Source organism: Cynara cardunculus, assembly GCF_001531365.2.
Source record: "Cynara cardunculus var. scolymus isolate 2C chromosome LG 11, CcrdV1, whole genome shotgun sequence".
In the NCBI taxonomy this organism is placed as follows: domain Eukaryota; kingdom Viridiplantae; phylum Streptophyta; class Magnoliopsida; order Asterales; family Asteraceae; genus Cynara; species Cynara cardunculus.
Window position 1 is genome coordinate 12,496,124 of NC_037538.1, and position 24,199 is coordinate 12,520,322.

The window sequence follows — 24,199 nt, forward strand, 5'->3', positions numbered from 1 at the left end:
TATTTTGATTTAGAGTTTTCATCACGAAAATAGTAGATTTTGAAAAGATTATGCTTTTATGGTAAATACATTTCTTTTGAGAAATTATGTTTTAAATAAGCAGTCTTTTAACTTTACCGTTATAAATTTATGATGAAAACAACTTGAATTCACTAGGTATTAAGCGTAACCTTTTTTTTCTCGGCATGTGCATCTGGTTTTTGTTGGGGAATGGATACTAGCGACACCTTGAAGAGTTGAATTCTAGTTAAATGCACGAGAAAAACGTAGCTATTCAGAGACGTCTTTCGTATTATTGAATAACAACTGCATTTGGGTTTTAGTAACACCCAACCTTGACTTAGACTTTATATAAGGTCTGGTCCGCCATTTTATTGATATCTAGATTTGCTATTTGAGGTTGTTGATTGTTGATTTGTAGAAAGGATTTTACTCTTTATTTGATGTATTTTTTAAAATGTTAAATCAATTGGTTTCTTTCCAAATTTGATATTGTTACAGTCTATACCATAATCTCCCCAACGACCAATGCCTATTTCTAGTTACAAAATGGGAAGGCGATTCCATATCAAAACCAAACCGGCTGTTACGTTTTTGGATCTATTGCATTACAATATTTCATTTTCTCACAATTTCAAAGTGACCAACTATAATCAGATATATAGTTTTCTTCGTACAAATGTCTTTAACCAAACATTTAAAACCAAAATTAACCGAACTGGTCCAAGGCATCATAATTTCAAACGGACTATTTTCCTTCCCAAAACAATATCACACTTTTTTAGGGGTACATGAAACCCAAAACTATATTTCCCCAAGTGACAATACCTTTTTTCCTCCCAAAAAAAAATATGACCATTTCATATACAACACTCCCAAGGGATGTAAAATCAATAATAACAACCACAAGGGTGGTGTTTGATTGATTTGAGCTTGACTTCAAAGATCAAAAGTACCTGGAGGTCTCAGGTTCAAATCCAAGGAGAAATAAAAAACCTATTGTGGCCACGGAGGTTTAAATGCGGTAACTCCAGGCTATCTGCAAAGCAGGTGGTCGCCCTGTGGATTAGTCGGCTCGCTTAGCGGGTTGGATATCCATGTTAATAAAAAAAAAATCAATACTAACCTAAATCATAAGATTCAAGTCTCAAAATATCAGGTGTCTATCAATGATATACTTTTATAACATATAAAAAATCCCCATGCATTTACTCTGTGAAAAGGGTAAAAGAAAACCCCCAAATCCCTCATAATACCGTAATGTGTAAAATGCATCAAGAGGGATGTTTTAATAAACTAAAATATAATATCTTGACATGTAAAAAAGTTCGGGAAATGTTAGAATGAACTCACAATGCTTGGTTTTGGTTAAAAAAAAAAAAAATTCTAGAAATAGTGGTCAGATCTTGAAGCTTTGAACTCTAAACTTGAACCTTCTAGCTTAGGAACTCCTAAATAAATGCCTTGGGAGAATATGCAATGTAGCTTTGAATGCTTACCAACCGGAGTAAATGAGAAAATGATGAGTTAGCTTGAGAAAATAATGAATCCAATTGCTGAAAAATCGTATTTAGAATCTGTCACCATCTCACGACCCGAAGATCGCGGGGCATGGTTTCCTTTGTCCAATAGCCTGCCCATCCATTGACTTGTGCAGCTTGTGTTGCGGCTTAAGCACTTACTTGATAAGTGCTTACCGGATAAATTTCCTCATCGGATGAACATGAGAAGGGCCAAGAGTCTTATCGGGTAAGAGCGATGAGAAGAAATGGAGATTCTTACCCGATAAGTGAGGATGATGACTTTTACCCAGGTAAGCGCTTACCCAGTAAATTGTTGCATTCGATATGTTTTGATGTACTAAATTCTTACGCATCAAAATAAATGATAGTGTTGATTCATATCAATAAACGCTTACCGAATAAGTATTTGGATAAACGGCTCCAAAACATGAATAAGACTTGTGAGTTTAAGATAATTTCACTTAAAAGGGTTTTGGTAGAAATCTGTTTTTGCAAATGAATAAAAACATAAATATGATTAAAATGATGTAAAGAAAAGGTTTTTGTAGTCATGTGATTATGAAATGTATTTTAGTAAAAGAAAAGAGGACCACGTTTGTACGATTGTTGTCTCCCCACCCTTTCTCATGCCACGTGTCGTTCAGGGTTTCTATTTTCAGACGGGCCACTTCCTCTCTTTGCTTTCTTTTCTCAAATCCATTTTATATTTAACCTCTCAATTATTACTACTCTTTTTTTTATTTATATTACCAGATTTTCTGAGTATATCAAGGGAGTGTCTGGGATTGCTTATTAAGATAACTTATGTTTTTTTTATAAAAATATTTATTAACTTATGTGGTATTAAATCAGAAATTTTTAAAAAATATTTGGATTAGTTTATAGCAGTATCAAAAAGCAATAAGCTGATAAGTTGTTTTTTTAGTGTTTGACAAATTTTGTTTATATATGTAAAATGACCAAAAAAATAGTATTCAATATTATTGACTTATGAGAGTGTTTGAGATTGTTTGTTAACTTATTTGATTTATTAACATGTAAAAATTTATTTTTCATCATTTATAATAATATTTTTGACAAAAAAAATATATCAATTAGATTAATAGTTAACAAATAAGTCATAAAAGATTAACTTATCAAAAACTGCTTATTACCGGTTTGGCACCGGTATAAGCAATTTTATTTTTCCTCATCCAAACAGTAACATTTAGCTTATCAACGGTGCCAAACTAAAATAAGTCAAAAAACACCCCATAAATAACTTTTTATATCATTTTAAATAATTACTGGTTCATACCAATTTATAATTCTACGTCTTTTTAAAAAAAATTGATTGTTAACAGAACCAATAACTTTTTTATATGTTGACATCATATAATATAGACAAAAAATTTAGAAAAAACATGGTTTTTATTGACTTTTTCATGTTTTTACCAACGTTCAATACTGACCGATACGTTTTTAGCCTAATTCTACTGTTTTTCGAGGGATTTTTAAAGTTTTTTTTTTTTTGTTTTCTTGATTTCAATGAATTTTTTGGTTTTTTTTTATCGATTTCAAGAGACTTTTTTGGTTGATTACGAGATAAGATTGCATTTTCTTGAACTTTTGAATATTATATGGTTAGACCGTTGATGCTTAAGACTGTCTCGTATTTATGCAAAGTGTCTCACTCTTTTGTAAATTAAACCATACACCAATAAATGATTTTACGTATTTAATATCTTATAAGAATTAATATATGGATCTTGAATGCATAAAAAATAAAAGGAAATAAAAACAAAAAAGGGTGGATATTTGAGCGTAGGGAGGGGGAGAGAAGGGTAATTTTGAAGAAGCGACAGGAAAAGGGTGGAGCAGAGGGAGAATGCAGGAAATCTTGCTTTTTTGGGGTTATTTTAAGATACAGTATGGTCCACGGGTATTAATGTATGTAGCCACCTGCATGCGATTGCTGGCCCCTCCAAGGAAGGATATTAATGTCTTTCACACATCCCATCCTCCATCATTCATCACTACTATCCTTAAATAAATATTTCATTTTTATACCTTTTCTTTAATTCAAATATAACATCTTATAAATTAACCATCAATATCATATATATATATATATATATATATATATATATAACAAGTAAAATCTAATAAATATTTTAAATATAGTTTTAAAACCTTATTTTCAATTATTAATAGGTTGTACTTACGCACAATTTACTTGTAATCTCAAATTTTAAGTAATATGCATTAATAAACAGTATTTCATGTATAAAAAATGATTTTTAAGAGTTATTGTCAAATACTTTATAATACAATATAAATATAATATATATATATATATATGTGTATGTATGTATGTATGTATCGCATTGGAAAGTAGATATTGTACATAAAAGAAAGTGTGACGAAAATGTGTTGGGGGATTATAATGGTTGACCATCCCCACTATTAACACGATGTCTCCTATCTCCACCTCTATAGCTTTTGTTCCCATAACTCCATACATCTCTAACTCTGCATTACAACTACTATTGTATGCATACACGATTTTAAAACAACAATATATATATATATATATATGTGTGTGTGTGTGTGTGTTTATCATTTCAATTTTACAACTTTCTATTGTATCAAGTACATACGATTTAAAACAACACGTACATCATTTGAGCAAGGACGAGCATAAATTTTTAGGGAGGAAGGTTGATTTTACAAGGGAATGTTTAATCCTATCGTGAAGCCCTATTTGTGGCTAACCGATGTTACGGTTTAGTGTGAAATGGCTCGATAAAAGGTTGAACGACGAAAGGTTGAGTAAAGATTTCTCAGATTGCCTTATACCCGTGAATTTTTTTGGTAGAGAAAACCTACCTAAAGCCTCTTTTGAGTTCGGACTAAAATTTCGGAGGAGAGTTGGTGCCGACGCTACCGTTGTTGGAGTGGGGCGAGTCACTAATAATAAGGTTTAGAGATTGGAACACCTTGACCGAATATGTACATGTCTTGGTGATCAACTACCATGGATTCTTGAAACACTGTGACTTGGTAAATAATGAATATATATATATATATATATATATATCACTAATAATATTTTGCCATATTATTTTTAGCTGATATTGTATGTATTGTTTATTTTAAAAATTAGAAAAATTAGTTGAAAATAAGTTGAAATAGTAGATTGACTTATAAAAAATTATGTCAAAATATCAAACGAATCCGGTATGAGATAAACTAACAATGCTATCAAATGGACATTATACATTGACTTGCATTAATGACAACATCTAATATGCAATGAATGATGGGATCAAATCGAATCGAATCGTACCGAATGTACTTAAATCGATTTGATTTCAACTAATGAGAAGAGTTCTAATCCTACCAAATATAGGAGTATATATATATAAGTTTAATTTACCAAATATAAAGTATTATAAATTGAAAGAAATTAACTAAGTGAAATTGAATTGGTAAGCCCAATGGGCTACATCGGCCCATTTGTAATGGAGACAACTTTCCTTTTTGGTAACAAGACATTTAAGATGGTAAAATATGTAGTTTAAAGTCGTACTTTCTACGCTACGCTACTAGTAGGGGTTTATAGATTCTCTAACCTCAAAAACCCTAACTTCTAAAATTACCCCTAAAAATGGAGAAATCTGAAGCTGTTTGCGCACAAGAAGCATTGGAATTGCTTAATTGTGTCACCAGTTCATCTTTCGATCAAGAGAAATGTATCACGCTCTTGAATTCCCTACGGAAATGCGTCCTCGACAAGGTAAAATGTAATATCTCTTTTAAGTTTTATGGAATAGAAATTGGATTTAGATTACAAAATTTCAGCCTGATTTCAGGATTTTTGGGTGTTTAGGTATGAGTTTGATGTGGTTTTTTTGGTTATTCAGACGTGAGCTTTGAAGATTCTTCTCATTACATGATTAATCAAAACTCGACAAATAGACCAGAGATTGACATAATCTGTTTTCGTTATATTTTTGCTTTGATATCGTTTCCTGATTCTAACAATTGAATCATTGTGGTTTTGAACACCATATTTGGTTTTGTTTATCATGATCGCCATTAAAATGGTATCAGTACTGTAGACCAGAGGCATACGAGTGACATTATGTATACAGTTTTTACTGATTCAGCACTTAAGTTAGGGGCTGTTCGGTAGGAGCTTAATGTGCTGTATAATGGATATGGCTTATTCGCACAGCCATATCCAGTTGTTCGGTATTGGCTTATTCGCACAGCCATATCCAGTTGTTCGGTATTGGCTTATTCGCACAGCCATATCCAGTTGTTCGGTATTGGCTTATTCGCTCAGCCCATGGCTGAACCAGTCAGCTGAATTAGTTATGTCCTTTGTACTCAGCCATCTATTAATCCATTTATTCCCCTTCTATCCTTTCCATCTTTCATCCCCATCCCTCTTCCTTCCCCATCTTACAAGACACCAAACATAAGAGAATCCCTATCACGAGCTTTACCACTCTCTCTAGGTTACCATTACTTGAAGAAACCTAGCTGCTCCACCAGCCTGCTTCTGCTCCAGCTGACTAACGCTTCTCCTCCGTCGATCGCTTCTACATCGTTCTCCACATCAATTTTCTGCTCCATCTTCTTCGTTCTGTTACCTATCGTCATCGATTTTCTGCTCCATCGTCTTCGATCTGTTACATATCGTCATCGATCTTGTGCTCCATTACATACCGTCATCGATTTTCTGCTCTCGATCTGTTAGAAAGGATTTGTACAGAACCAGATGTTTGGTTTTCAAAACCCACAAGGATCTGTTGTAACCTCTCGATCTGTTGGTTTACAAAACCCACATGTTTGGTACGAATATGTTGGGAAGCATCATTGACTATTTGTGATTATAAATCATCGTTCAACATTTTTGTAATATTGTTGTTTTATTCGGACAAAAATAAAGACTGGGGATAAAATGGTCATTTCTGACATTCAGACTGTTTATTCAGCACAACAACCGAACAACAACTTATATGTTAACTTACAGACAACTATATCCATACAGGTTTTAACAGAAAACGAACCGAACAGCCCCTTACTTCTACATGAAGTAAGAAGTGTGCAATCATGTTTGCATCCGGTAAGCAATCTTGTTAAAATTGGGTTGAACAAAATGATCGGTGATGATACCATTAATAAGATCCAAAATGAAACTGTAGTGGTCTTATTGTTCAAATCAATAAACCAACTGACCATATAGGTTTTAGATGGTTGGTAAATCAAAATGTTGATTTGGGGTTTTCCCATTTTTCACTTGATACATACCGAAATTGACTATAGTTCAGTTTCAATGCAAGGATGTCTTCCAAAATCCGTCCATGAAAGCTCGCGAAAGAGGATGTCCTTTGTAGGATGGTCTTTCATCGACCTGCTTGAATAATCATCAGACATTCCTCTACTTAATTTGTTGCAAAGGTTGGTAGTGTAAATATTATGTTGCGAGTTAGTAGTTGGTGTGTTTAAGCTTCTGCTATGTTGGAAATCTTTAGGTATCACCAATCAGGTTTTTTTGGTTCAAGGTGAGGAGCATATTTAAGAACATTTGAGAGCGAAGTAGTTAATTTTGTCCATATTGTTATCATATCTTGTGTTGGACCTGTGATGTTACATTTTTTCCTTATCTTCATATTTTACTTTGGAACAGTAGAAAAGGATAAAGACTCATGAAAATAACCAGAGAAAACTCTCAAGGAGGAGCTTTTATTAAAATCTACTCAGCTGAATATTCAGCATAGACCTTAAGGGTTTATATAGGGAAACTTAATAAACAAGGGAAACTAAAGTAATTAGGAAAGCTGAAAGCATTAAAGTAGTAATTAGGAAAAAGGAATAGATCCAGTTGACGTCCTCCTAAGTCGCGTTGTTGGTCGCGGGAATGCCCAGGCCTCGAGTTCCAGTTGCGGGACAAGTCGCTAGGTTTTCTGTCTCAGTCTCCAGAGAGTTGAGTGACCTTCCAGGCAACTTCCACCTGCCAGGAGGCTGGGGGAGGCTCTGTTTTGCGTCGTTCGATCTGCTCTTCGATCTTGTTTGCTAGCTACTCTACATCATTTTATTCATCATTCTAATTTAAAAGCATTATGATTCATATGTGACAATTGGAAGCCCTTTGGCTAGATGTTTGAAGTAGATGGATATTTGGAAGTTCTTAAATGATCTTTCCGTGTGATTATTTTCATTTTCGTGGTTGACAATCTCTGTCCTTTTACCTCATGTATCTTTTTTTTTCTTTTTACTGTACAGAAAGTGAAAAAGTTCTCACTGGCAGAAGAGAAAACCGAGGAGATGGGTAAAAAACAGGCCTGATCTCTAATCTTTAACTGACTTCAGTTTCACAGTTATGAATGATTTTTGAGCATTGTATTCAACATGTAGATCAACATATAACTTGAGATTTTGGACACATGCCACAGTTTTTGGCTATACACATGTTGAAGCTTCTACTTTCACCTTTTTGTTTCTATATATTATATTATATATACTATGGATTCCATATCTACACCATCTTATACAAGACTCTTGAATTCAGAGTAAAATCTATGAAACATCAAGTACAAATCATTAATATGCTATGAATTATGTTGTGGTTTGTAAATTGAAAGCATGTAAAGATTCGGAGCAGGCTGAGTCCAAAACTTTTGTTTCAAAGCACCCCCAATGCACTTTAAATATTTTATCAAAATGTACTATTTTTGGAGTTGATTATTTGCAGGGTCGGGTCGGGTCGGGTCGGATACAATCTATTCTTTTTATCCGGAAGGCTTTATATAGCAAACTCAAGCTTATTTTTGTGGGTTTGATAACTTGTCATCCTATAAATGGGTTTTTAAAATATACAAAGCTTTTCCAGCTTAAATAAGACTTGGTACATGGCTTTAAGAAAAGGAATATTTTTTTATGAAATGTGGATTTAAACATAACCAGGCTGCGACATCGATTAGGGTGCGTTTGGTACGCAGACAGGACGGAACGGGACAGGACAGGACAGAACAGGACAGGACAGGACAGGACAGGACAGCTGTTCAGCGTTTGGTAAGACATGATAGGACTGGACAGAACGGGTTAAAATGACCAATTTACCCCTAGTGAGTCAATCCCATAATTCTAACCACCATGATCAAATTAATCTACCATCCTCCTAAACCCAATTGAGAAGACGACATCGGATTCTAAACCCTAAAAACTTCAACTTCAATCAATAGAAACAGCAAAATCGATTGAAATCCAGTGGCAAAATAATACAAAACAACAAATAAAATGTCTAATTTCATTAGCAGTCCCAAAATTACCATCAAATCAGACCATTACCACGAGAGTACGGTGATTAACCTGGCTAACGGAAAGGAAAGAACTTGAGGAGATTGCAGATRAAGCCGCCATTGATGAAACGACTAAYGCTTGGGGTTGGTGCGGGTCTAATTCGTATGGTAGCCACGAGTACTTGTCGATGAAGCTGCGTTTGGTGGGTCCGTTGCAAGGTCCGTTGGAAGGACCATCGGCGCTGACGTCAAGCTCCACCGCCACTGGAAGGACCTCGCTGGAAGGACCATCGTTCCTCACCTGATTTTGCAACCCGRCTTTGGCCAAGTCGATGCAGATGAAACCCAGAATCTTGATGCCGTCGCCGCCGGCGCCACCTGCTGCTTACCGGCRAAGAAAAGAAGATGATATACTTCCAACCCAGAATACTTCCAACCCAGAAATACTTCCAACCCAGAATCTGTTTCGAAAAAAGGAGATGAAATCGATGAGATTAAAGGAGATGAAATCGATGAGATGAAACCCAGAATCGATGAGATGAAGGAGACGGTGATGAAGGTTTTGAGAGGCACGATGATGAAGGTTTTGAGAGGCACGGTGATGAAGGCACGATGATGAAGGCTTTGAGAGGGTAGAAARGTCAAAAATTTCTTGTTCTAGTTAGTYCYATGGGGGAAGGGTGGACTCCCGTGTCCCACCCGTGTTCTATCTTGTTCCACTTAGTCCCACATAAAACCATACCAAACATGGGACAAATGTGTTCTGTCCTGTTCTGTTCCATCCTGTTCTGCCTACCAAACGCACCCTTAGAGATTGCGGACGTGGATTAAGGAAGACTGCAGTATATATGTGAGAAAATATGGAAAATTTTAAGATGTTACGCATTTTATTTTGAAGATCAAAAAGTCAAAATCTATGGAATTTGGAAATTGATTCAAAAATCATAAAAAAATATTAATAATAAAAATATAAACAGAGGTTCGTTCCATCAAAATTTTTTTAGAACAGTTATCCAACCAACCCTATTTTTCTAAGGGACCAGACATTTTTACGGACGTCCTCTTTATGAATAGCTCTACTTGTTTTTATCACAATGCAATTTAAATATTTGATTCTTCGGTTTTATGTTATTTTTATCATACAAAGATAAAGTTAACTATTTGTAAAGTCTTAGGGGGTGTTTGGGATTGCTTATTTAAAACAACTTATGTTTTTTTGTAAAAGTGCTTATTAACTTATGTGGTATAAAATCGGAGTTAAAGAAAACAGGGTTAAAATTGTAAATTGGTAATAAACAGTTTTTCACAAGTCAGGAAAGATTAACTTATCAAAAACAGCTTATTACCGGTTTGACATTGGGATAAGCAATTCTTTTTTTCTTATCCAAACACCAGAAAACAACTTATCACCGGTGTCAAACTGAAATAAGTTAAAAAACAATTTTTATAAACAATCCCAAACACCCCCTTAATGTAAATGGAGTGGCTTAAGAGATAAGTTCATGTGATTATCATAATTTTTTAATTGGTAGATTTTCTCTCTTAATGAATGTGTTACCAAAATCAACATAATAAAAAATCAAAACAACTCAACATAGTTTGTCATTTCATGTACAAATGTATGGACTTACGCATGCTTACAGTTGGTATTTTGTCCAAAGCATATATTAAAAAAAATTATAAGCAATTGCATTGATGTTTTATTATAGATACAGTAAAAATTTACATCTCATTACATCAGATCAAAGTTGTTAAAGGTTCAAGTCGCATTTTTACTTTGATATATATATAAACACACACACACAGAGTTACACACAACTCAAATATGCAACAAGTACAAGCCTCCAATATAGCAACCAACACTACTTCGATAGAGGCAAAAAGGAGATGGGTAAAATGCAGGAGTCGTGAGGGAGAAGTTTTAAGGTCTATGTATTTATAGAGAAAAAAGCTTGAAGTTCTATGGATTGAGTATTTGATATTAGGATTTGACTTATGTCATCTATTTAATAACTTTTTTTTAAGAAGAGATGAAAACATGAGAATACGTATTTAATATTAGAGTTTGGCTGGGTATTTATTAACTCTTCATGCAGCGCCTCAACAAGACATAATGTTTTAGTGAGCCTCGTGAATACGCCTAGCCTCGACTTCAAAAAAGCCAAAGAAGTTGAGCCTTATGAGTTATGAGCCTTAAAGACTAGGCTCGCCTCACGAGCACTTTTAATAATTATGCATTAGACACTTACGGGTCGTTTACTAAACATTTACATTGGTAAGCGTTTACTGGTTCAATTATCTTACCTGGTGAACATGACAAGTACCAAAAATCTTACCTGGTAAAAGGGAAGACAAGGTAAGGATCCAGAGTTTTACCCAGTAAGTGGTAAGCGCTTACCGGGTTATAAATGGTTACCATCAATCTATTTTGATGACAAGGAATGTTATCTCATAAGATAAGCAAAAGTGGTGACTTTTGACAGTAAACACTTATACGATAAACTTTTGGTAAACGGGTCCATACACAACACAACCTTAGAGAACTTGAAAACCAATGAATAGAGGGTGGTGAGATAAGAGGATGAAGTTGGATAGAAATAAGAGAAGAAATACATGGCACGTTAAAAATGAGAAAAGTATTATAGAATTGAAGAGGTTATGGCTGGKGATGTCACCTTGCTCATCATTCATTCATATACAACTGAAATTTTGCAGATTTATATGATTTCTGACCCTCACGCTTGTACTTGATACAAGAAGCTTAATATATATATATCTATATATACACACACACACACACAAAATCAACTCTTTTTCCTGTACTTCCTTCAAGATTCAAGAATCTCTCCAAAAACCCTCAAGAAACAACCATTGGGATGCTTTAACGTCTTCCATTTATTGAATGCGGTTCTATTGCAATTAATAGACAACCACACTTTAATTACATAACGGTACCACAAACTCATAATCAATCAGGTGATAAGGGTAGTAGAGGGAGAATCCAGGATGTGGATGACATATGTGAGCACCAAAGCTACCAACATCAATACATATGCTATTCCCTGATCAATTGATGTCCCTGAATCCCCCCAAACAAACAAACAAACAAAAAGTTAACAAAAATTAATACACCTAACTTATACATTCATTGTGCATCAAGAAAGATGGGTATACAACAATTGTGACTACTGAATTTATGAGGGCTGATTTCTTGCGGTCACAATTTGAACATAGCCTTGGACACCCTTCTAGAAAAAAGAAAGAAAGATAGGTGTAACATGTGCATCAACATCTAAGTAAATTAAAAATGGTAAAAAGTGTCCCAAATTGGCTAGACTAAAACCATTTCTACTTAATATATATTAGAACCTCCTCAATGACCGGCTCTTTTGAAGAGTAATACGATGCGATTATGTTCTACATATTCTTACAAAAAAAATAAAAAAAGATGGGTGTATGTGTGACATGCATTGTTTGGGCATCAACATTTGAATGAAAAACGTTAAAGAGACCTACATTGGCTAGATTTGATGCCTTGGACATTTCTCCTAAATATATGTTAATACTTTCTTCTATCCTCGATCACTCTTTTAAAAGTAATCTAATAGGTTCTACAAATTATTATGAACATCAAGAAATATATTGATGTAACATGCATTGTTTGTGCATGCTAATAACATCAAGAAAAATTAACATGATGAAAACAAGTCACATACAAAAGAATGCTTCATATTTACCTATATATCACTTATCATCAATGATTAGTTATAAAATATTAATCAAACAAGTATGGTTCATGATTTCTTCACTGTATGCCTTATGGGATATTCTTTCCTTGGCTTAAATGTTAAGGTATATATAACAGTTGCTTTCTAACATCACCATAAAAGAAAAACACGTAACAGTTCATCCATGAACCGAATTTGTCAACTACTAAACCAATATAGGCCATCAAAAGTTGCTTCAATAAAGAAAATCTACCAACGGGGTCATCTTCCTTTGACGACTTATTATTTCATCATGTAAATTGTTAAAAACAACATTATAATATGCAATGAACGAATACTTTTTGGACAAATCATAAAAATATAAATGCTTATAGACCAGGCTTTGATCCAGGTCTACAGCATATTTGTGAAAAGGTCACGCCAATAAATCAATCAAGGTGGAAAATCTGTCCGATTCATATGTTTTGCACATGAAATAGAAACACCAACAGATATGGATGAAGGATAAGAAAAAAAACAATGAATGTTGTATAACATTTTCATCTCCCCAACAATTTGTGAGATCTAGAAGAATGATAAGCAATTTGAGAAAAAAAAATGCATGGACATATGATCGAACATTGAGGAGGGAATTACAAAAACGAATTAAGATCTAGAAACTAACCGTCGCTGGTAGGAGCAGGAGCGGGGGCTAAAGGCTGAGCGTGAACTGCCGCCGGAAATGCGATGGCGAAAATGAGAGCCACACCAAACGAGAACTTGGATGTCGCCATTAATTATATTGTTATTTGATTTGAAGAAGTAATCGATAGATTCAGAAATGGATAGATGAAGATTGATTAAGATGTTTGAGAAGATGATCTATAATTGGTTGGCTCCATGTACATTATTGTTGCTCCTCCTGCTGCTGATTCGTCCGGTGGGTGTTCTTGTGAAATGATGGATCGGTTCAACTTAATAACCGATGCCATATAAAGTCACTTCTGTAATATTATTTTTATTTTTATTTTTTTTATATTTTACGATTAAAATAATCACGTTTAGAAAAACACGTAATAACAAATTTTTTTATGAGAGCGATAATAATACTTCTGAGTTTTTGAATCAATTATTTTTCTTTTTTATCTAATGACCAATAAAAATCGTAGACCCTCGTCTCCTTTAAGTCACATTTATGAACCTTCATGTACATTCTAATCGTTTATATGCATGACTTTGTTAATATTTTAGGCACAAGTAGGTAAATGAAGATGTGTGTGTGTGTGTTGGGAATTGGAACTTGCCAACTTGGCTTATTATGAAAAAACTTGTCCTACATTTGAGCCTCATGAAAATTACAATTATTTGATAAGGACCAACCGTGAGCATTAAATGAATCATTTAAAAGTTCAGGTTTTGGCATTTGGGTGTTCATGATGGCTTTTTCCACGACTAAAGTCATGCACCAGGTCACGCAACTCTATGTTCGTGCCTGGTAGTTATATCGGTCCAGGAGGCAAACGGGACAGGTCTTATTCTCATGCCTTTGCAAAAGTGGATAAAGATTGATGAAGGTAATGAATATAGATCACATGATGTCAACCTAATGAATGATATAAACCTTTTGCATGGCTACCTAAGGTTTGACTATAATTTGACCCACCCCGATCGTCATCTTCCCTCTCTCAAATTATACTAAGCTTTCCAACAAACGTTAATTGATTTTAGTATATGATACAAAAGCCAAAATGAAATTCAAGGAAGTGGTTTTGTGAGTTTGAATAGCTATTTGTAATTGCTAGTAAATTATCATACCCATAGTTAAACCATCGTGTTCTATTATTTATTTAATTGTATTTATGTTGTTATCATCCATTCATCATTTATTTGGGATCTTGAACACATGTGAGGTCCGATTTGTTCCACATTCATTTAGGGCCCGTTTACCAAAGTCTTACCTGGGTAAACGCTTACTAAGTCACATTACCTTACCGGATGAATATAATAAGAATCAAGAATCTTACTCGGTAAAAACGAGACAAGGATCAAGAGTTTTACCCGATAAGTGATGACCTGGTAAGCGCTTACCAGGTAAATTGTTGCATATGATATCGTTTTGGTGGACTAAAATCTTATCCAATAAGTAAATGATAGTGTTAAATTTTATCAGTAAGCACTTACCGAGTAAGTGTTTGATAAACAGCCCCTTACACTATTGATAAACCCTATTACTTGATTTTCTTTCTTCTTTTAAAATTAATTCTATCCATATCCCCCTCATATATATGGATAAGGTAGAAGGTAAGAAATAGGTGGTATGTGAATGAGGGGTATGAATAATAGCAACAGGATAAGTCAAATAAATTTCATACAAGATTAGAGTTTCGTAAAGAGCAAGGGGCTGTCTATCAAACGCTTACGAAGCATTGACCGGCGATAGCTATAGTTCACACTTACCTTATTGGATTACTCTCTCGGCCATTAAAATGAATAGTTGGTAAACGCTTCTTACCCGGTAAGCCTTAACCGGGTAAAAATCTTTACTTTCACTTACTAGATAAGATTCTTGATTCTTGATCCTTGTCATATTCTCAGATAAGAGAAGTGACTTGGTACAAACTTAACAGATAAGCTTTTGGTAAACGGCCCCTAAATATACAAATACCATTGGTGTTAGTCATATATGGAATCTGCAAAAACAAATCTTGAGAAGATAAAAGAGTATAGTTGATAAAACAAAATATGCAGAAATATACAAAATATTATGCAAAATAAAGGTTGAAGTTTAAAGGTGAAGAATGTAAAAGTCATGTGAGATGTAGGTTTGGCTATAAAGGGGTGAAACTATGAATACAAACAAATTCATTTGACTGCATCCAAATTAGGGACAAAATCAAAGGGAAAGAAAGTGCACAGATACCTAAAGAGGAAATACCAAAAAAGTTGAGAGACATAAACCATCAATCAATATCATCATCATCATCGTCATTATCATCGTCGTCGTCATCCGAAGCAATCTTTTGTTTTTTCCATTTGTATGCTTGCTCCAAGATTTTCAAATTGGATGCTTGTGATTCCTCTGGGAACAGGTAATCTATGTACTCCTCATACCTGCAATTTTCAAAATTATTTATGCGTTAGATTTGCGCCAAAAACTGAACTTACTTACAACCTGGATGTAAAAACGTTACATACTTCCTTCGTTTTATGAAAATGGTAAGAAAACTTCAACTTCAAATGACCTCTTGTCATCATTACTCACTCATTGATGCTAGTGATTTTGGCCCCCCTTGCTCAAGGGTATTTAAGGCATTAAATAAATGGTCAAACAGATTCATAAAACTATGCATCTTATATTCATGAGAAAAGTGCAATATAAACAGAAAATTTTAATTTTAAGCTGCAACTACAAGCCTGTTCCAGATGTGTGCTTCATCAAATAAATCTTTAGGCCAAGTTAGCATTGCAATAACAACCCAGCATTGTGGGAAGTTAAGATATAAATTTGGTACAAAATGTTCTAAATCTGACTATTATTCAGCTGGGGTTGCATGTTGTAGCTTTAGCTTCTCAATTTAAATATACATTGTTTGCAAAGTTTTTTCCAGCCACATAATAGAAAAACTATCAGGTCTCTTCACAGTGGTTCCTATAACCTAGCCAGCAGATCGAGTGATTGAAAAGAACTTTGCAGAGAGTTGATCTTGGCTGCAGACGATGGCTATGTTTGGCATAGTAGCTGATAAGCTAGTTGATGGCTAATAAATTTAGTAATGTTTGGTAAAAACTAGTTGATAAGCTAAATAATAATGTAAAATGACTCAAAAAAACAAATTTGAAATATAAATTAAAAAATATAAGGGGTATATAGGAAAGAAATTGTACAAAACCCCTGGAACGTTCCAGAAAGCTATAGCTTTATGGTTAACCAACGGGACTTTTTCAATAAGCTAGCTTCGTCTTGGTAGGTGTATTATTCTACATTTTACAATGAAATGAATTTTAACTCTGTAAAACCTAATTATGCAAAGTCTAAACATTTCAACCTTAAAAAAGATGAATAAACTCAGGAAGTAATGAATCAAAAACAGGTACTGAGAACACATGCAATATGGCAAATGAAAACATAACAGAACCATAATAACAAGTTTATTGACGTACCCAGCTGGACCGTCGTCTATTTCTATCTGCCTTCTCTTCTTCAGTTTCTTGGGCAGCTTAACACGGACCAGTTCGATGTCACCCAGCTCACCAAAACTACTCTCCATGTTCAACCACTCTTCTAGTAACATGGCCCTTTCCTCTTTCAGCTCAGGGGATGATGTCCTATAGTAGTTGATTGCATTTTCAAATACTCCTGACAGAAAAGTAAAATAAGAACTATGAGAATCATAACCATTTTGATATCAGGATCATTACTGAAAAAGAATTGAGAAACTGAGGAACAAAATTAGATGTTTACTTCTGGCACGTTGAATGCAAAGTTGTCTCTGCTCTTGAAGGACATCTTCGGGTAGGTCTTCATGTTGTTCTTCCTCTTCCATGGCAGATGCTTCAAACTTTGCATAGCTGATCCATACCTTCAAATGCTTTGTACGATCCAAAAGTCTCTCGTATAGCTGTCTAGTTCTTTCAAATTCTCCTTCTGCTATCTCGAAGTCAATATATGCCTGTAAAGAAGAAAGTGAAGTTTAAATCCTCTACAATTATAGAGTACATGCAATTTCTGCATAACCAATCAATTGATCACCTTAATTTTTAGAACCATGACCAGACTTAGATATCCAATTGCTAATGGCACACAGATATAAATTTGGATTACCAAGACAGGCGCTGTACCACATTGTTCAGTTATCTCATCTAATAACCATTATGCAACTCAGAAGGAACTTAACACCAAAAACTGCATTGCTTCATAATTGTAGCCAAATATTACTCAAGTATCAAATCAACAAGTAATCAACACGCATTAAATAGATACCTAATTCATGATGTCCCAAATATTTCCAACATTTAAGCAACATTGCATGCTTGAAATATGGAATACACACAGTTCTTTAGAGCAAATAGATATATCAAAGAAGTGATAAGAAGTTAGACCATCTACACCTCTGAAATTAAAAACCACTTTCAAATGTGTCACATTAGCTTTTGCAATTGCTCTCTCAGCACCCCCGCAATTGCAAAAAAGTGGTCTACATTGCCACATCAACAACTTTATAATTTATAATATATATTTTAAACATTTATAATTTAATAAGAAAAAGATATCAAATATAATTTCTTTATTTCAAGTTAATAAAATTAAGAAAAACATATATGCATGATTAGAAAAGTTAAATAAAGATGCAAAGTGAACATTATATTAATCATCAATTGCTACCCGTCCAAATATATAAATTAATAAAATACAAGGTTGTGGGTCCACTATATGATATGGCACTTTCAAGATGAATTTCTAATAGTGAAAGGGGAGTGGTGACATGGCAGTTTTGCAGTTGCCTTGAAAGTCCTTTGCGGCTGCTCTTGGATATCATATCACATTGAATAAGCATAAACAAATTACAGCATTTCAATTAGTTGCTATGAACCAGTAATACAACGTGATAACTAGTTCCTTTCAAGATACATTGTGTTGGTTGGTATGCTCATTTATACAATCAAGCATTTCTGTCAAACAAACAAATAGATAAAAGATTCTGAATACAAAAATAAAACAGGAGACCTGTTTTATTTTGTTTCAAGCTTAATGTTGTGGTTCTAATTATTTAAAACGGCATAAAAACATCTTACCTGAAATTTGTTTATGAACCAAGAGATTCAAGAGAAGTAATTACCTTCCACAACAACTCTGGCATGTCCAATGCAGGTTGTGCAATTGCAAGCTCAAAAATGGCTCTGGCTCGCTCAGTTTCACTCAAAGATCTTTCCAACTCCGCATACTTGCTCCATGCATAGCAATTTTCAGGTGACCACTCCAAATATTTTTCATATAGCTTCCGACAACGATCTATGTTACCAAGCTGCAGCTCGATCTCAATGTACTTCTTGAAAATCTGTTTGTTCATGTATATTCAACAAGGTCAAACCAAAATTCACACAGAAAAGCAACAAAAAAACTTGGATATGCAACATGAATAACTTAAGATCTCGGTCCATACCTTGTCTTTAGGAGCAATCCCAATTGCATTCCCAAGAACTGCCCGTGCACCCGAGAGATTTAACTGTCTTATTTCAAACTGAGCAGCCAACAACCAAACTTTTGCAAAGGAGAATTTCTTATGAGGAATCAGCTTTAGACACTCACTATAGACATCCCTTGTTCTAGGAATATCTTGAGCATCAAGCTCTTCATACAAAGCATAATTGATCCATAGGTAAATGTATCGTTGCCAATATCTCTTCTCCTCAGCTGGAGGAACATTGGCAATTGCTCTCTCATAAACCTCTCGTACCCTCTCTTTGTTCCCCACACTCTCCTCCAGTCTGATATAATCAAACCACGAGTCATAATTAAGGGGATTCTTTCGAACTTCCTCCTCATACTGAAACCTCCTCTTCCCAACTATTGCATCTTCTATGCCCTCTCTGTCACCATACTGCTTCTCAAAAGCCACAAACTTCCTATAAAGATCCTCGGCCCGCCCCTTTGGTATATGGTCTAGAGCAAATTTATAAATACATCTTGCTCTCTCTGTTTCTTTACACTTCTCTTCAAATTCAGCAAATGCAACAAATAAAGTCTCAGCTTCCTCATCGTCTGCCAACTTATCAACTGCCCTTTCGTAACAATTCCTGGCTCTGCCAATCTCCCCATTTTTCATCTCAAATTTGGCATAGCGAATCCAAGCACCGACTTTGGGAAGGCACTGCACAAATCTCTCATAGATAGCCCTAGCTCGCTCAATCTCATTGTACCTTAGCTCAAATTTAATATACGAAAGCCATGCTTGCTGGTCAGGCTCCCAACTCATCCACCTTTCAAATATCTGCCTAGCACCTGTAATAGGTAAATGATATCTGAATATAGATTATGCATACACTACACTGTAAAGAGCATAAGATTTAGCTAAAGGCATTGATTATAAGCTAGCTGCATGGAGCCAAACAAGTAAACTCCAACGTCTAAATTAAAAGCAATATGCTAATGTGTGCATGTGTTTGGATTGATGTATGTATTTACACGAACACAAACATAGATAAATGCTAAATGGTGGGAAAATTACAATGTCGACAGACAAAACTGAAAGGATTTATACTAGGGGGTTCGGTTTGTGAAACTACTCGCTGGTTTGTATCAATAGCAATGCCTCTGTAAGATGACAAATATAGCTTTACAATAATACACTTAATTTTAAGCATACTACATGGCAGAAGACAGAAGATTCGTATTGCTTCAAGGGAACTATCAGTCATTAAGTTGGTAAACAGAACTGCCTATTCCTTATGGCTGTTGAAATAGGCAAAGTCCCATCTCCAGCCTCAAACCAGATCCTGAACCCAAATAAATTGGGATCCCAAGCATTAAATGGAGCAAGATTTTCTGACCACGTCCTTTTTCCCTCTCTAATTCTCTTTCCTCTTTGCTTTCATTCTCGTTTATTGGGGTAATCACCCTCCGGCTGGTCCACTATTAATAAATGACCAAAGGCCATACCGTTATTCCTTTTCTCCCACAAGCAATACCATTCACATAGAGGTAGAGAAAGTGCGCCGTTCCCGACCAAAAATGCAAAATCTAGCCAAAAATATAGTGTTTCTAGACAAAAGTACTCTTGCTTGCTTTTTTAACTAAAGGTTTTTATAATAACATAAAATGGATAAATACCCCTCATCTTCATCCTTTTGATCATTATCTTGAAGAAAAAAAATCCAAAATGAAAAATCTAATAACAAGATCATCTCATTTCATTTTCATCTTCATCTTCAAATATGTATTAAAAATTATATGGATTCAAAAACAAATCTGAACTTGGCTTTAATTTAGACCCAATTACCTAAATTTGGTTTCCTAAATAGCATTTTAGGACAATCCTTAATGGAGAAGGCATTATGCACCATAGTTCTTGTGTTAATACATCCCAACAAAATGGTATTGCTGAAAGAAAATTATACATCTTCTTCTAGTCCGAGCTTTAATGTCTTTTATGCATGCTCCTAAGAAACCCCGGGGAGAGGCTATACTGTTGCTTCCTATCTAATGGATAGAATGCCAAACAAGAGTTTAAAAACCCTCATACAAACACTTCAGTTTTGTTTTCTTGAAAATATAAACTCTACTAATCTATCTACTAAAGTATTTGGTTGCATCGTGTTTGTTCACATTCATGACCACAAGATAAATAAATTTGATCCTAGAGCTACTATATATGTGTTTTTAGGATTCTCAGAAACTCAAAAAGGTTATAAATGTCTTGACTCTAGCTCGGGTAAAATACTAGTAGTAACTTGTAAGTATGGATGTTGCATTTTTTTGAAGATTAACCTTTTTCTGGGAAAACTTATCATGAAGGGGAAAATGTATGTGACGATCAATTTTGGGAACATCATGCTATGGCTACTCTTACTTTTGAAAATGTCATTAATCAAAAAATAAATGGTGATGATCATGAAACAAATGAGTTGAACCAAACTAAATAATCTAATGATGAATATGCAGGCAACAAAATTCGTACCCATAAAGATCCAAAAACTACTGTTATTGTGGCTCCAACTAGTGAATTTTGGATTTACTCAAGATTTAAAAATGGAAAGGCATTGAGCCCCCTCCAGACTAAACAATGCCTCCATTTGCGTCAAGCAAGGGTCGAGGTAATGTATGTCCAATTTCTTGTAACATTGAAAAAAAACGAATCAACCCTTACAGACCCCAAAGTGCTTGTTAAGTCAAGTTAGAGTAATCTAAATGAATCCATAGCACTCACAAAAGGAATCTGGGTATTTACTAAACACTTTTTGTCACATTATGTCTCGTGGAACAAATTGTCTCCTAGGTTTAGAGCCTTTTCCACCAATATAGCAATATAACAAATAATGAAATTCCTAGTTCTATACAAGAAGCTCTAAAAGTTCCATAGTTGAAAGTGGCAGTACTAGAAGAATGAGGGCAATAAAAAATGTGACTTAAGAGCTAACCACTTTACCTAAAAGAAGACACATTGTTGATAGCAAGTGAATATTCTGTCAAATACAAAGTTGATGGCCGGGTTGGAGAGATACAAAGATAGACCTGTAGCTAGAGGATTCACTCATACATATCGTCTAGACTATGAAGAAACATTTTCCTTAGTAGCAAAATTTAATACAATCCGACTTCTACTTCCATTAGTTGCTAATTCAGATTGGCCTCTGTTGCAATTTGATGTCAAAATGTGTTTTAAAGGGTGCTCAAGAGAAGGAAGTGTTTATACAAATACCCTCTAGAATTTCACAATGACAACATCCGGAAGACTCTGTAGGTTGAAGAAGGCCATGTACAGACTCAAATAGTTCTCATGAGCCTGGTTTGGTAGGTTCACAAAGACCATGATAGAACAGAACTACAAGCAAGCACAGTTAAATCACACCATGTTCTACAAACATAAAACAAGAGGTAAAATGGTCATCTTAATTCTTTATGTTCATATTTTAATGACAAGAAGTGATAAATAGAACTAGCCAACTTGAAAAACATTCTTAACAATTCAAATTAAAAAAATTGGGAAATCTCAAGTATTTCCAGGGAATGGAAGTGGCAAGATCATCAAAAGCAATTGTTCTCTCTCATAGAAGTGCATGTTGGATCTACTAAAAAGATTAGGCCTTCTTGGTTGCAAGCCTATATCCACACCCATTGATCCAAATCACAAATTAGAAAGGGAGCTAAAGAGATCCCTGCCAACAAAACCAAATACCAAAAGCAAGTTGGTAAACTAATCTTCTAGCTCACAGGTGTCCTGAGATTGTGTATGCAGTAGGACTGGTAAGTCAGTTCATGCATAGTCCTTCAAAAGATCATCTCAAGTCAATGAACAAGATCTTTCACTGCCTCAAAAGGAGCGTTGGCAAATGAATTCTCTTCTCCAAATATCAGAACAGGCAGGTAGATCTCTTTACAGATCCCGCTTGGGCAGCATGTGCAGAAAACAGAAGACCTACATCAGCCTATTGTACATTTGTGTGGGAAAATTTAGTAACATGGAGAAGTAAGAAGCAGCAAGTGATGGTCAAAGTAGTGCAAAAGCTGAATTCAGGGTAGGAGTTCTTGTATGCCTATTTATTGGGAACTAATGAATCAAAGAAAGATGGACTGTCTCAATTACTTCTGCATTTGCAACGATTAGTCATTGATAAGTTCCAATGCTGGCAGTTATCGTTTACCATGAATTTTGTGTAAAAAAGCTAGCTACTTCTACATCATGGTCTTCTGATGTCAATGTGTCATCTTGTTTTATAACTCCTTTTCCATTTCGTATATTAAATATTTCAATTTTAATACTTATACACCCCATTCATAAGACACATGACAAGCTAAGGTTTGATAGAACAACCTTCAGACTTGCCAAGTATTTTCAATTCTTTTATCTTTGTGAAAACTATAAACCAAACGTAATGATAACTTTACCAGGATATGAACCTAATAAGCATTATGATATCAAGTAAAGTCATAAACATGATTCATGTACCTGCAACATTGCCAAGCATTTCCTCCATATGAATATACTTATACCACAACTGATCCACTCTCGGCAACAAAGTAACCGCCCGATCCCACACATTCCTCGCATGGTTGATGAACTTATTCTTCATCTCAACATCAGCGTATTTCAACCACATTGTATGATCTCTATAATCGACATCAAGAGCTCGTTCCCATACCGACCTAGCTCGATTAAAATCCTTCTGTGACTCCTCCCACTTGGCATACTTCACCCAGACACTCTTGTTCCACCTCACTCTCCGAATTAGGTCTTCGAATTCCTTGCGTTTACGGAGCCGATAGTCTGCGAGCTCTGTGGAGTCGGTGATTTTCTGCTTCGGTGGTCGGATTTCAGCTTCTTGGCGTTCTCGTGCTTCCCGCAGAATCTGTTCGGCTGTGATTTGGATAGGAGCAGGGGTTTTGTTCTTCACCCTAGTTGGTCGGGGAAGCTTAACCTCGGTTTCCTTACGAGTCAAATAACCTAACGCAGGATCTCCCTCTCGGGATGCCATGATTTGATTCGAGGTTTTTACAGAGACAAGAAAAGATCTGAATCAATTTGAACGATCGAGTATGGGGTTGAAGGCCTGAATTTGGGGTACAGGAAGGGAGTTGTCGTATAGTCGGCGGAGCTCCTCCGTCGTAGGCAAATCGTAAACGGATATTGGGGGGGGGAGGGAGGGCTTGTAACTCTAAAAAAAGAAAACCCTAGTCGGGTATGGATAAGCCTTTGATACGAGGAAATTTAAAAATTAGGAAGCCTTTGATTCGCAGATGTTTTTTAATGAATATAATTTGTCAAAGAAAATTGATTTTGAAAAAATTGAAGTTATTATATTTGACCATGTTTACTTGATAGGTATCTGAATGAAATTTGTCAAAAGAATTGAAAAATCTGTAAGTTTGGTATATATAATTTTTGAATTTGAAAGAAACAATAGTAAATGTCCTTCTCCAAAACATTTAAATTGAAATCCAACTATGATGGTTAAGATCGAT

At 34.9% G+C, this 24,199-nt stretch overlaps 2 protein-coding genes and 1 long non-coding RNA gene across 3 annotated transcripts; 1 reads left to right on the forward strand and 2 right to left on the reverse strand.

Annotated features, from left to right (window-relative positions):
* Nucleotides 1-5,090: 5,090 nt before the first annotated feature.
* Nucleotides 5,091-8,005, forward strand: LOC112522137. The gene is made up of 2 exons (XR_003070132.1): nucleotides 5,091-5,301; nucleotides 7,800-8,005. It is a non-coding gene; the product is annotated as an uncharacterized LOC112522137 (long non-coding RNA).
* A 3,680-nt stretch (nucleotides 8,006-11,685) lies between these two features.
* Nucleotides 11,686-13,489, reverse strand: LOC112522248 (arabinogalactan protein 41). Its single transcript, XM_025131362.1, has 2 exons — nucleotides 13,208-13,489; nucleotides 11,686-11,894 (listed from the first exon to the last, which is right to left on the reverse strand). The coding sequence occupies exons 1-2, from the start codon at nucleotides 13,314-13,316 to the stop codon at nucleotides 11,788-11,790; spliced, it is 216 nt and encodes a 71-aa protein (XP_024987130.1). The 5' UTR covers nucleotides 13,317-13,489; the 3' UTR covers nucleotides 11,686-11,787.
* A 1,777-nt stretch (nucleotides 13,490-15,266) lies between these two features.
* Nucleotides 15,267-23,859, reverse strand: LOC112521488 (crooked neck-like protein 1). Its single transcript, XM_025130381.1, has 6 exons — nucleotides 23,187-23,859; nucleotides 18,684-19,522; nucleotides 18,360-18,578; nucleotides 16,985-17,192; nucleotides 16,684-16,879; nucleotides 15,267-15,633 (listed from the first exon to the last, which is right to left on the reverse strand). Exons 1-6 carry the CDS (start codon nucleotides 23,710-23,712, stop codon nucleotides 15,483-15,485), a joined length of 2,139 nt encoding a protein of 712 aa, XP_024986149.1. The 5' UTR covers nucleotides 23,713-23,859; the 3' UTR covers nucleotides 15,267-15,482.
* Nucleotides 23,860-24,199: the final 340 nt, after the last annotated feature.

Coding starts and splice junctions, on each gene's coding strand:
- LOC112522248 (XM_025131362.1), bottom strand. CDS start 13,316: ATGGCGACATCCAAGTTCTCGTTTGGTGTGGCTCTCATTTTCGCCATC. Junction 11,895..13,207: donor TCCTGCTCCTACCAGCGACG/GTTAGTTTCTAG, acceptor GGGGGGATTCAG/GGACATCAATTGATCAGGGA.
- LOC112521488 (XM_025130381.1), bottom strand. CDS start 23,712: ATGGCATCCCGAGAGGGAGATCCTGCGTTAGGTTATTTGACTCGTAAG. Junction 19,523..23,186: donor AATGCTTGGCAATGTTGCAG/GTACATGAATCA, acceptor TACCTATTACAG/GTGCTAGGCAGATATTTGAA. Junction 16,880..16,984: donor TTGCATTCAACGTGCCAGAA/GTAAACATCTAA, acceptor CTTTTCTGTCAG/GAGTATTTGAAAATGCAATC.